Source organism: Eleutherodactylus coqui, chromosome 10, assembly GCF_035609145.1.
Source record: "Eleutherodactylus coqui strain aEleCoq1 chromosome 10, aEleCoq1.hap1, whole genome shotgun sequence".
NCBI lineage: Eukaryota > Metazoa > Chordata > Amphibia > Anura > Eleutherodactylidae > Eleutherodactylus > Eleutherodactylus coqui.
Window position 1 is genome coordinate 111,733,533 of NC_089846.1, and position 13,580 is coordinate 111,747,112.

General features: G+C 46.4%; 1 protein-coding gene across 4 annotated transcripts in view; it reads right to left on the reverse strand.

Moving 5' to 3' along the window:
- Positions 1-13,580, reverse strand: part of COL4A6 (collagen type IV alpha 6 chain) — a 246,693-nt gene that overhangs the window by 55,340 nt on the left and 177,773 nt on the right. For all 4 annotated transcript variants that reach the window (XM_066581712.1, XM_066581713.1, XM_066581714.1 and 1 more), the window contains 6 exons: positions 9,470-9,511; positions 7,258-7,347; positions 6,298-6,351; positions 5,366-5,425; positions 2,794-2,838; positions 156-209 (listed from right to left, as the gene is read on the reverse strand). In XM_066581712.1, the coding sequence (XP_066437809.1) occupies positions 156-209; positions 2,794-2,838; positions 5,366-5,425; positions 6,298-6,351; positions 7,258-7,347; positions 9,470-9,511 (345 nt within the window). The remainder of the gene's footprint in view (positions 1-155; positions 210-2,793; positions 2,839-5,365; positions 5,426-6,297; positions 6,352-7,257; positions 7,348-9,469; positions 9,512-13,580) is intronic.

Genomic DNA, 13,580 nt, shown 5'->3' on the forward strand with positions numbered 1-13,580 from the left:
ATCTCACTGCAGTGCAGTTCTGGCATATGGAATGTCAACCCCTTTAATAAATTCGCCTCTATGCGCAATTCTTGACAAGTGTCACCTGATTCATGGCACCATAAACTATCCTGAAAGTATGAAGAGGAGAAATAATAATAGTAGGATGTTATTACCTTGACTCCTTTGAAACCTTCAGGTCCAGGAGGACCAGGAAGACCAAACGGACCCTGTGGTAACACAAGCATATGAGTACTTCATCCTAGATACATGAGATGACCTTATAGATAGATGTTTAGCATGGTATTGAGGATGTGGAATGTTTTGTGGTTATCTTGAAAATTTAGTTGGCATATAAAACTGGCAGACATGCGATACCAATTCCCGTCTATAATTCTATTTTACTTCATTATCTTTTCAAAATTACACTTATAGGACTATAACAGTTTTAGTAGAATGTTGCATTATTCCGTACATATAACCATTTCTCCATCATCTTGTTTTTTAACTGTTTCCATACAACACGGTTTTCAGTTCTTCAAGTAATTTTAGTGGACTCTATATTTATTAGAGATGAGCGAGCGTACTCGGCCACGCCCCTTTTTTGCCCGAGTACCGCGATTTTCGAGTACTTCCGTACTCGGGCGAAAAGATTCGGGGGGCGCCGTGGGTGAGTGGGGGGTTGCAGCGGGGAGTGGGGGGTAGAGGGAGAGAGAGAGGGCTCCCCCCTGTTCCCTGCTGCTACCCCCCGCGCCGCCACGCTTCCCCTCGCCCCCTGGCGCCCCCCGAATCTTTTCACCCGAGTACTGAAGTACTCGAAAATCGCGGTGCTCGATCGAGTAATTACTCGAAACGAGTACGTTCGCTCATCTCTAATATTTATCTTATTCCAGCATCTTGGCAAGCTAACTGGTGGCTAAAAGATCCATATTAAATGGGTTGTGCCAAGTTATAAAGTTATCCCTATCCACAGGGGTTCAGACGCTGGGACCCCCAGTGATTTCGAGAAAGGGGATTTGGTCAGTCTTCGAGTGAATGGAACAGAGATTGCCAAGGAGCTAGAACTCGGGAATCCCCAGCACTGTCACTGAAGTGAATGGAGCAGTGGCGCACCTGTGTGACCTCTGCTCCATTCACTCAGGGACCAACTGAACCTCCATTCTTGGGATTGGTGGGGGTCCCAGTGGTTGGAAATCCACTGATCATAAAATGATTCTCTATGTGATGGCGAACCTTTTAGAGACCGAGTGCCTAAACTGCAGCCCAAAACCCACTTATTTATCGCAAAGTGCCAACATGTCAGAAATACTGCAGAATGTCCTCAGCGGAAATTTCTGTGGAAAATTCTGCAGCATTTCCGCATCCAAAAAGCAGACAAAATCTGCACGATGTCTATTTTGAAACAGCCCTGCCCATTACCGCCACATGGAAACATACCCTAGTGGTAATAGTGACCCCCCCAGCGGTCCCAGCGATAATAGTGAACCCCCCAGTTACCTCAGCGATAATAGTGACCCCCCCAGCAGTAATAGTGACACCCCCCCATAGCGGCCCCCAATATGATAATGACACCCCACAGCGGCCCGCAGTATGATAGCGACACCCCACAGCAGCCCCCAGTATAATAGTGACACTCAACAGTGGCCCCCTGTATGATAGTGATCCCCCCACAGCGGCCCCCAGTATATTAGTGACATTCCACAGCGGCCCCCAGTATATTAGTGACATCCCACAGTGGCCCCCAGTATAGTAGTGACATCCCACAGCGACCCCCCCTATTCCTTTCCCCTGAGAAGCACATACTTACCCCCTCCTCCCCGTGGAAGCTCCACTCCTCCTCTGCTCGGTGTTGCTACTCAGCAATGATCCTAGGTGCACACTGTGACGTCAGTGTGCTGCCGGATGCCTCCTCCTCCTGCTCTCGCGGAACCTAAGAGGAGACGTCAGGGGAGGAGGATTCTGGCTGCACAGTGACATTGAGTGAATGCCGACAGGGGAGCAGCCAACGGCGGCGCGTGCCAGCAGGGAGGGCTCTGCGTGTCGCCTTTGGCATGCATGCTGTAGGTTCGCCACCACTGCCCTATACTTTAGCACAACCCCTTTAAAGTCCTATTTCAATTCTTCAAGACCCTTCACATGATAGCGGTCTCCTCAGCTCAGATTCTTTTTTTCCCGAATGCTTGGAATTTGGAATTTTTTTACAAACGCTGCAAAAAAGTCCCCTACTTTGATGGACTGTCCGGGAATTTCTGGACAGCTGGTTACCCCAATGCCTACTCCTGTGCTGTTCTGCACCAATGGAAAACTTAACTTTACATCCACTCATATTCTGTTGTTCATATCAATACACCACCAGTAGTGTTGAGCAAACCAAACCAGTAGAACCCAATTTCAGGTTGAACTTTGCTAAAAGGTCAGTTCGGCACAAACCTAATTTGAGTCTTTAGCAAAGTTCAACTTGAAACAGGGTTCTGTTTGCCCATCACTAGTCCTGAACACTAGTGTATAATACTAAGCGCCATTCTGAGAGTGTTGTACAGGGTTCTATGGCTATTAGACAGTGTTATGCACCAGTTTTCAGCGTTTGGTAAACTTCCATTTCGGTTCAAACTAATTCGGAACAAACAGAAAGTTTTGCAGAAGTTTAGCGAACCGGCTAATCAGACGTTTTCAGAAGTTCGCTCACCACTAATCACCAGCTGTTTACGGTTCTCTGAAAAATGACACATTTTTGTGGCGCCTACCAAGAATAAAAAAGCACTGTTTCATTTCCCCACTGGTTATATTCATATCACCAATGATTTGTGCAAGTACCTTGGTACCCGGAAATCCATTAAGACCATCTTGCCCAGGAAAGCCCTAAAAGAAGCAATAACATTTATGAAACTACTGAATGAGGGAAAGGTGGTTATCTTTTAGCTGATGGATGTTCTGTTGGTCTCTCTAATCTGTTATGCCTCTTTAGAAGTTGTAGTTGTTTGCACAGAATTGAGAATGAATTGAATGAAAAGTACTATGTATGTGCAATGGGAATTATTTCAAGTTTCATACATGGCATTACTAAGTCTCCACAGTGCTGAAGATCTTCAGACAAATCTGTTTAATTTTTAATCTCAAACAGAATCTATAATCAGTCTTGATTTATAGATTCATTCCTACAACATTGGCACCATGGCACTAACATGGTGTTGCAGCCGTGCTGAGGCCTGCAACTTGCTTGCAGGCCAGACCAGGTTTTGGGTGTGCCCTTGCTTCTCCGTGAGCTGAGGGGTGTGGTAGCAGCAGGAGTAATGTCAGTAAGCACCTGGTGCTGAATAGCCTGGCTACTACTTAAACAGTGCCAGCACTATCTCCTGTGCTGGTCAATCACTTCAGTTGCAGTTGGGACAGCGACGGAGCAACACATCTCGGCGGAAGCTCTCCAGGCTAGCTAAGTTCTTTTCTGTTTTGTTTTGTTTTCTGTTTCGCCTTTATTTTGTGCTAGGGCTCCCTGATAGAAATTGTTAGTGGCCCAGGCACCCGTGCGGGCTTGCACTTGTCAGAGCGATCGGTCCGCCGAGTGGGCAGGGCCCCCTCCCGGGTTAGGGGACTATAGGGAGAGTATTCCCCATAGTGTTATGTTTCTTTTGCACACTTGTGCCCTTTGTTTTGTGTTATTGTGGTTGCAGGTCCGGAGGACGCAACACATGGTTTGCATTAATTTCACCGATTAACACTTTTGCTGCTAGGCATTTTGGACATTTTGCATCTTCCGTGGACAGGACAATTTTCACTTTTTTTTTTAATGCTAAATCCCGATGCCCATATATTTTCTAAAAATAGACACCTTCTACTGTAGAATGCCACTGTATATACACAGACACCTTCATGCAACTTTGTGCCAAAACAATAATTTTTCATAAAAATACTTAAAACTTCATAATAGTGACTAAAAGTATCATCCAAGCAGAAAATTAGTTGTACTATATCTCCTAATAAGAAAAGTTCAACATGTATAGAGTTCATATAGATCACTTAGGTGTATGTCCGCTTGCACATATATTCATAAAACCACAAGAACTGGAAAGGCCAAAAATCTAGTTGGAAATTGGATTTGTTTTGTATCAACCTATGAAATAAAGGAATTACACATCCTGAAAAGTAAGTGCACACCTAAACCCTATATACTTTGAGAAAGCACACAACCTGCTGATTGCAGCTGTCTTAACAGGCTGTTGACAGTTGTAGTATTTCCAGGAATTTTAGCATTAAAACAAGACCAAAATCAAAACTCTATCCGTAATAAAGCTTGAAATATAGCCATTTGAAGCAAGGACTATGTCTTATGCTCTTGGCTACTAGGACATAGGTGATATATCTTGGGCAGGAAAAGGGTAAAAGACATTTAGAAGCATACGCAACTGCATAAAATTGTACAATTCATTATGACAAAATTATGGGATACATTATGGCATAACTATGAGACAAACAGTACAGTGAAGGGGTCTTACAATTTGCCCTACAGCAATTCTATATGGGCATTCCTATAGGACACACATGTACAGGCATTACCACAAAGCACCACTGTATGGTCTATATTAAGCACACTAATTTATGTTCTTTTCATGCTATTCAAACATAATAAAAATGTCTTTAATTTTTTGTGGGACAGCGATAAATCATTTATACAATGTACATTATACTTAACATTTCTTATTCTATATGTATTTATCTGATAACTGGCACACTAAAATTGGAAGTAAGACCAGACAGGATACGTTTTATCCCCCCACCTCTTTTTTACTACCCCTTCTCTTGAAACAAGAGGTGTAACTTGAAGCTCCTGGGCCCCAATGCAAAATTTGTAATGGGTCTCCCAACTATAATGGTTTAGTCACAGTACTGGGCTCTCTATATGGAGAAGAGAGGCCTTATGGGCCCCCTAAGGCTCATGGGCGTAGGTGCAACAGCATCTCCTATAGTTACGCCCCTGCCTGAAACCTCTCGCCTCCATCTTTCCTTACTCTCCCCTTCTCTTTTCGCCCCTTTTTTTTCTTCTCTCTTTATAAAGAGATTAAATATCAACAAATGTTTGTAACGTTATATTTTCTAATGCTATACTGACAAACATAAGATTGCAGTTGCTATGGATACAATATTTGTGTTATTATCTGTTATATGAGCAACTGGGGGTTCCTTAAGGGCTTCCTCGTAAGTTTTCAGTCCTAAACAGCTCACAATTACTTGACTGATATTTCATCATATATGGATACCCGATGTGCTGTGAACAATCAGTACGGGTGTTGTATTCGTGGGTAGCGAGATAATTCTTTGCCCCATACGTTGTATGACTATGTTACCTAAATACCAATAAAACAGTTTAAACATCAAATTGGAAGTAACTCACCCTTTGTCCAGGAAGCCCGGGAATACCTTTTTCTCCTTTCTCTCCCTGTCCTCTAAACCCCTACAAAAGAAAAAAAAAGATACATTAGGGAGATAAATGAGCAAATTAGGAAGTGGTGTAGGAAGGAAGATTTAAGTGCATGGGCCGACTCTTCTGTTGGCCACAGGCTTTACATTACAGATGGACTGCACCTTAATGGGGAGGATGCAGCAGTGCTGGGGAAAGAATGGTTAGACAACTGGATCAGCTTTTAAAGTAGGATTTGTGGGAGGGTGGCTATACAAAAATGGGGTCAGCTTGAGTGATACAGCAGGGATTAGTGAAAATTTAGCGGAGGCTGGAGTTAGCCAGGAAAGTAAGAAGGTGACTAGGAATACATTTATGATATAGTGGGCTGGATGAGAACCATGCTTGGTTTACAAATGTGGAGGGTTACACTATGTTAAAAGGATAGAAAAGATAAAAAAAAGTGAGTAAAGCCTAACTTAAAGGGGTTGTACTGCAATAGACTTATCACCTATTCATAAGATAGGTGATAAAAGTCTGATCAGTGAGGGTCTCACCTCTGAGACCCCCATCGATCCTGAAGATTGGAGACTCATCTTCTTCTCCTAACTGTGAGCTCACTGCACCCACCTGTGGTGCCATCAGATTAAATGGCGTAGTAGTAGCCTAGTCGCTCCATTCCTTTTAATGGGACTCATAGAAATAGCCAAATTCAAGTGCTTGACTATTTCCTGCAGTTCCACCAAAGATGAATGGAGCGACCAGCACTCCATTCAATCTTCTCCTCACTGCAGGAGGTGCAGTTATTTAGCAGTGAGCAGGAGAGGGGCACATGGGACTCTCGTTCTCGGAGGGGATCAGTGAGGGTTCAGCAATTTCACAAAGCTATAAAAATCCTAATATCAAAAGACAAAGTGACAACTTACTGGAGGACCCGGTAGTCCAGGAATTCCAGGAAGTCCAGGAGGACCAAAATCACCCTATGAGGAAACAAAGAATAGATTTTATTAAAAATAATAAAACTGAAATATCATGTAAAAAACGGTGTCACGATATAGGTACCAGATACCAAACTCTGTAACCTAAATTACTAAACAGTGACCCATTCAACAGGAATTGGTGTTGCTTAGTTCACTATTAGAGATGAGCGAGTATACTCGCTAAGGCACATTACTCGAGCGAGTAGTGCCTTAGCCGAGTATCTCCCCGCTCGTCTCTAAAGATTCGGGGGCCGGCGGGGGGCGGGGAGCGGCGGGGAAGAGCAGGGAGGAACGGAGGGGAGATCTCTCTCTCCCTCTCCCACCCCCGCTCCCCGCCGCAACTCACCTGTCACCCGCGCCGGCCCCTGAATCTTTAGAGACGAGCGAGGAGATACTTGGCTAAGGCACTACTCGCTCGATTAATGTGCCTTAGCGAGTATGCCTCATCTCTATTCACTATTGAAAAGTTATCCAACTGACATCACACATGGCATGCCTCTTCAACCTCCAAGGAATGACTTGGAGAGAAACGGAATTCGAATGAAGTTTTTTGCTGTAAGTCCATGCCACTATAGCTGCAGAATCCTAGTTGACCATGTGAAAAGTCTACTGTACATAGAATATAATCCAAGAAATATGATCTACCAGGATCATTCACATGAAGCCCAGATAATTGGGAGTTTCTGCTTATTCAAGTGCAATTTTATTGATGAGGCGTAGGATAATTTTAACACTTAGTGCAAATTAATATTTAGAATTAGTTGTTTAAAGAGCTTATGGAAGGTATAACCGAGAACATTCGCTTGGATGGGTAGAATGCCGCCTGTTCATTCCATATTTTATCCCTCCTCCTACCATTCTTGTGTGAATATTTATGCAACAGATAAACATAAAACGTATACACACTGTATCTCCAGGGATGCCTTTCAGAAATGTCGAGAACTCCATTCCACTTGATGCCGGAGATCCTGGAACACCCGGACGACCAGTGTCTCCCTGTATAAAAGTAGATGAAATGTGTAATTGTGTTATATTAAGAATCCTAGTATGTAATAATGCGTAAAGTAAATAATGTACAGTATATGTATTAAATGTATAATATGTAGTAAATAACATGTAAAGCTGCACCACAGTTTTATCAAGGATGACCTACATAGTAACATAGTAACATAGTTCGTAAGGCTGAATGAAGACAATGTCCATCCAGTCCAGCCTGTCTATCCTCCTGTTTTGTTGATCCAGAGGAAGGCAATAAAAACCAAGAGCAGAAGCCAATTAGCCCTTTTGGGGAAAAAAGTCCTTCCCGACTCCCTAATGGCAATCAGACTGTTCCCTGGATCAACCCCTAATAGTTCCTAGACCTAGAATCACAAACCAAATGTGCACAAGAAAACAAGACAACACAGCTACAATCCAAGTCGATTTTGCTCATTGTATTGGCTGAATCAAGAAAAGTGGTATAATACTTTAAATATATAGGAAAAAACGGTGTTCAGCCCTTGGTTCTCATGGTGTGGGCGGCACAGATCTCCAGCCGCAGGCATGGGTATGGCATGACGTCACGGTGTCAGGGCCTGACCACAGGATGTGCTTTCAATTGCTGTGATTTGATGCTGGCTGAGGCGAATGATAGTTCAGCTAGCCTCTCAGTGACTGTTAGGGGGTTCTTATTCCAGCTCCTCCTGTCATGGGGCACTGGTTATATAATTGTATTTCTGGTTTGTTATGTTGCTGTGTGGTATTTTGCCCCTTATAGTTTGGTCAGTGTACTGTTTCGTCTTTGGTCTGCGTTGATTTGTCCACCTTTCTTCTAGTATGATCTGTTCCTCTTCTGCCTGTTATCAAGTATACCCTGCATGCCGGTGGGTTTACCCAAGTCAGTCCAATTCTGCAGCTTGCCCCTCACTCCCAAATACTATCTAGGGTCATTACAAGGAAGTCCCTAGGTTCCTGTCATGGAGTCACCTCTTTCAGGGTGGGTGCTCAGTTTTTTAGGCATGTTTGGCCACTTTAAGAGCAAGGGTATACCCTTTGCCCTTCCTTATCAGTTGCCTTGGTATGTACCATGTCTCCCAACCGATCCCAGTCCTTGTGGTTTCTGTGTAGGCCTAGTCAGTTGTAACATTGGTGAAGTTACAAAAGCAGTATTTTACAAATTAGTTTAAAAACAAAAGTTAGAACATAATGTAGACTATAGCTACACATTTCAAACCCCTGCAGCTGGTTCCTTACTCTTGGCCATGAGTACAGACTCAGCTTTTATAACTTCCCCACCTATCTTCTCTATATGGACATACTGAAGTTGAAGCACATCTTCTGTTCTTTGCACTGGTTAATTTCCTAGATGTGGCTAATCTAAATGGGTGAACTGGTTCACATACTGCTTCTTACTTACAATACTTTGATCACAGGGTAGAAGAATAAACTGGACAACAGTTATAACTAGAGATGAGCGAGCACGCTCGGATAGATCAGTTACTCGAGCGAGCATCGCTCTTCTCGATTAACTGCTTACTGGTCCGAGCAGGCTCAGGGGGGTGGCGGGGGAAGAGTGAGAGAGATCTCTCTCTCCCCCCTGCTCACCCCGCCGTCCCCCCAAGCCTGCTCGGACCAGTAAGCAGTTACTCGAGAAGAGCGATGCTCACCCGAGTAACGGCTTTATCCGAGCATGCTCGCTCATCTCTGGTTATAACCCCTATATTCTACCACATATGTGATCCCAACTGCATATAGTGATAATCACTATGTACAAGCATTTGCAATCATCATAAAAACTGAAATGCAAGTCTAATCTTCCAAGAGTCAACCATTTACAGACACTCATCATGGAGACTCTTCCACATCAATGAACAAATCAATTAAATGACCATGCTTTCCACAGGAATGTATATACCTGGCAACATCATTTACTTCTTGCAACATTCGTTGGTAATCAAAGGCCGAAACATATGATATGATACTTATAACTGTTCCATAATGAATAACTACATAGCCAGTTACCCTTGAGATGTAGAGTCATTGGATTTATATCCACATTTTACATTAATTTGTGACTAATATTGTATAAGCTTTGACAATAGACTCTCTCAATAACATTTTATATTATTATTATACATACCTTTTCCCCCTTCTCGCCTTGATAACCGACTCCCATGTTACCCTGAAAATGAAGCCACAAAAAAAAAGTTGGAGTATAAAAAGTATTTTGCTTAAAAGTCTTCATTTGTGATTAGAGATGAGCGAACACCAAAATGTTCGGGTGTTCGTTATTCGTAACGAACTTCCCGTGATGCTCGAGGGTTCGTTTCGAACAACGAACCCCATTGAAGTCAATGGGCGACCAGAACATTTTTGTATTTCGCCGATGCTCGCTAAGGTTTTCATGTGTGAAAATCTGGGCAATTCAGGAAAGTGATGGGAATGACACAGTGACGGATAGGGCAGGCGAGGGGCTACATGTTGGGCTGCATCCTAAGTTCACAGGTCCCACTATTAAGCCACAATAGCGGCAAGAGTGGGCCCCCCCCCCTCCCAACAACTTTTACTTCTGAAAAGCGCTCATTAGCATGGCATACCTTTGCTAAGCAACACACTACCTCCAACAAAGCACAATCACTGCCTGCATGACACTCCACTGACACTTCTCCTGAGTTACATGCTGCCCAACCGCACCCCCTCCCCCCCACAGCGCACACCAAACTGTCCCTGCGCAGCCTTCAGCTGCCCTTATGCCACACCACCCTCATGTCTATTTAGAAGTGCGTCTGCCACGACGAGGGACCGCAGGCACACACTGCACAGGATTGGCACGGCTAGGTAGCGACCCTCTTTAATAGGGGCGGGGCGATAGCCCACAATGCTGTACAGAAGCAATGAGAAATAGAATCCTGTGCCACCGCCATCAGGAGCTGCACACGTGGGCATAGCAATGGGGAACCTATGTGCCACACACTATTCATTCTGTCAAGGTGTCTGCATGCCCCAGTCAGACTGGTTATATGCACCTTAACAGTAACCGCGTTGGTGGTAATGTGGTGGTGACTGCGGACCTAGTACCACGGTTGTATTTTGTTGGTTTTCGGAATGTGGCCAGGATTAAGTGGGCCGTGGCGGGGGGATGGTGGGGGGGCTCTCTTGTAGTGTCGGTAAAGGTGAAATTCTTGGACTGCCACCAGACGAACCAATGCAAAGGCATTTGCCAACAATGTTTTCCCTGTTGGAGGAGGAGGGGGATGTTTTTGAGGCACTACGTGTCCTCTCCACGTGTCCGTTCCATGTAAGCAATAGTAGCACTCAAGACAGGCCCCAGTAACAATTCTGAAGCAGCAGTATAGCGGGAGCGCAGTCTTCGTTCCATGTAAGCAATAGTAGCACTCAAGACAGGCCCCAGTAACAATTCTGAAGCAGCAGTATAGCGGGAGCGCAGTCTTCGTTCCATGTAAGCAATAGTAGCACTCAAGACAGGCCCCAGTAACAATTCTGAAGCAGCAGTATAGCGGGAGCGCAGTCTTCGTTCCATGTAAGCAATAGTAGCACTCAAGACAGGCCCCAGTAACAATTCTGAAGCAGCAGTATAGCGGGAGCGCAGTCTTAGTTCCATTTCAGTAGCCTTAGTATAGCCAAGGCACAAGTGACATTTATGTAGCTAAAGTGTAGGCCAACCCCACACACCTTTCTGTACCATGAGTGCAGGCGAAGAACATAGAAATTACTATGATTACACTGTAGGTGAGGGCCCCAAAAAATTGGTGTACCAACAGTACAAATGTACCTCAGTAAAAATTGGCCATGCCCAACCAAGATGGCAGGTGAATCGCTTTGGTTAATGTGGCTTAAGTGGTAACTAGGCCTGGAGGCAGCCCAGTGTAACGAAAAATTGGTTCAAGTTAAAGTTCCAACGCTTTTAAGCTAATTGAAACTTATAAAAATTGTTCTGAAAAATTATTTGAGTGAGCCTTGTGGCCCTAAGAAAAATTGCCCGTTCAGCGTGATTACGTGAGGTTTCAGGAGGAGGAGCAGGAGGAGGAGGAGGAGGAATATTAGACACAGATTGATGAAGCAGAAATGTCCCCGTTTTGGATGGTGAGAGAGAACGTAGCTTCCATCCGCGGGTGCAGCCTACGTATTGCTTACGTATCGCTGCTGTCCGCTGGTGGAGAACAGAAGTCTGGGGAAATCCAGCCTTTGTTCATCTTGATGAGTGTTAGCCTGTCGGCACTGTCGGTTGACAAGCGGCTACGCTTATCTGTGATGATTCCCCCAGCCGCACTAAACACCCTTTCCGACAAGACGCTAGCCGCAGGACAAGCAAGCACCTCAAGGGCATACAGGGCTAGTTCAGGCCACGTGTCCAGCTTCGACACCCAGTAGTTGTAGGGGGCAGAGGCGTCACCAAGGATGGTCGTGCGATCCGCTACGTACTCCCTCACCATCCTTTTGCAGTGCTCCCGCCGACTCAGCCGTGACTGGGGAGCGGTGACACAGTCTTGGTGGGGAGCCATAAAGCTGGCCAGGCCCTTAAAGACTGTTGCACTGCCTGGGATGTACATGCTGCTCGATCTACGCACATCCCCTGCAACATGGCCCTCGGAACTGCGCCTTCTGCCACTAGCGCTGTCGGCTGGGAATTTTACCATCAGCTTGTCCGCAAGGGTCCTGTGGTATAGCAACACTCTCGAACCCCTTTCCTCTTCGGGAATCAGAGTGGGCAGGTTCTCCTTATACCGTGGATCGAGCAGTGTGTACACCCAGTAATCCGTCGTGGCCAGAATGCGTGCAACGCGAGGGTCACGAGAAAGGCATCCTAACATGAAGTCAGCCATGTGTGCCAGGGTACCTGTACGCAACACATGGCTGTCTTCACTAGGAAGATCACTATCAGGATCCTCCTCCTCCTCCTCCTCAGGCCATACACGCTGAAAGGATGACAGGCAATCAGCCGGTGTACCGTCAGCAGCGGCCCAAGCTGTCTCTTCCCCCTCCTCCTCATCCTCCTCATGCTCCTCCTCCTCCTCCTGTACGCGCTGAGAAATAGACAGGAGGGTGCCCTGACTATCCAGCGGCATACTGTCTTCCCCCGCCCCCGTTTCCGAGCGCAAAGCAGCTGCCTTTATGGTTTGCAGGGAATTTCTCAAGATGCATAGCAGAGGAATGGTGACGCTAATGATTGTAGCATCGCCGCTCACCACCTGGGTAGACTCCTCAAAATTACCAAGGACATGGCAGATGTCTGCCAACCAGGCCCACTCTTCTGAAAGGAATTGAGGAGGCTGACTCCCACTGCGCCGCCCATGTTGGAGTTGGTATTCGACTATAGCTCTACGTTGTTCATAGAGCCTGGCCAACATGTGGAGCGTAGAGTTCCACCGTGTGGGCACGTCGCACAGCAGTCGGTGCACTGGCAGCTTAAAGTGATGTTGCAGGGTGCGCAGGGTGGCAGCGTCCGTGTGGGACTTGCGGAAATGTGCGCAGAGCCGGCGCGCCTTTACGAGCAGGTCTGACAAGCGTGGGTAGCTTTTCAGAAAGCGCTGAACCACCAAATTAAAGACGTGGGCCAGGCATGGCACGTGCGTGAGGCTGCCGAGCTGCAGAGCCGCCACCAGGTTACGCCCGTTGTCACACACGACCATGCCCGGTTGGAGGCTCAGCGGCGCAAGCCAGCGGTCGGTCTGCTGTGTCAGACCCTGCAGCAGTTCGTGGGCCGTGTGCCTCTTATCGCCTAAGCTGAGTAGTTTCAGCACGGCCTGCTGACGCTTGCCCACCGCTGTGCTGCCACACCGCGCGACACCGACTGCTGGCGACATGCTGCTGCTAACACATCTTGATTGTGAGACAGAGGAGGAGGAGGAGGAGGAGGGTGCTTTAGTGGAGGAAGCATACACCTCCGCAGATACCAGCACCGAGCTGGGGCCCGCAATTCTGGGGGTGGGTAGGACGTGAGCGGTCCCAGGCTCTGACTCTGTCCCAGCCTCCACTAAATTCACCCAATGTGCCGTCAGGGAGATGTAGTGGCCCTGCCCGCCTGTGCTTGTCCACGTGTCCGTAGTTAAGTGGACCGTGGCAGTAACCGCGTTGGTGAGGGCGCGCACAATGTTGCGGGAGACGTGGTCGTGCAGGGCTGGGACGGCACATCGGGAAAAGTAGTGGCGACTGGGAACTGAGTAGCGCGGGGCCGCCGCCTCCATGATACTTTTGAAGGACTCAGTTTCCACAACCCTATACGGCAGCAT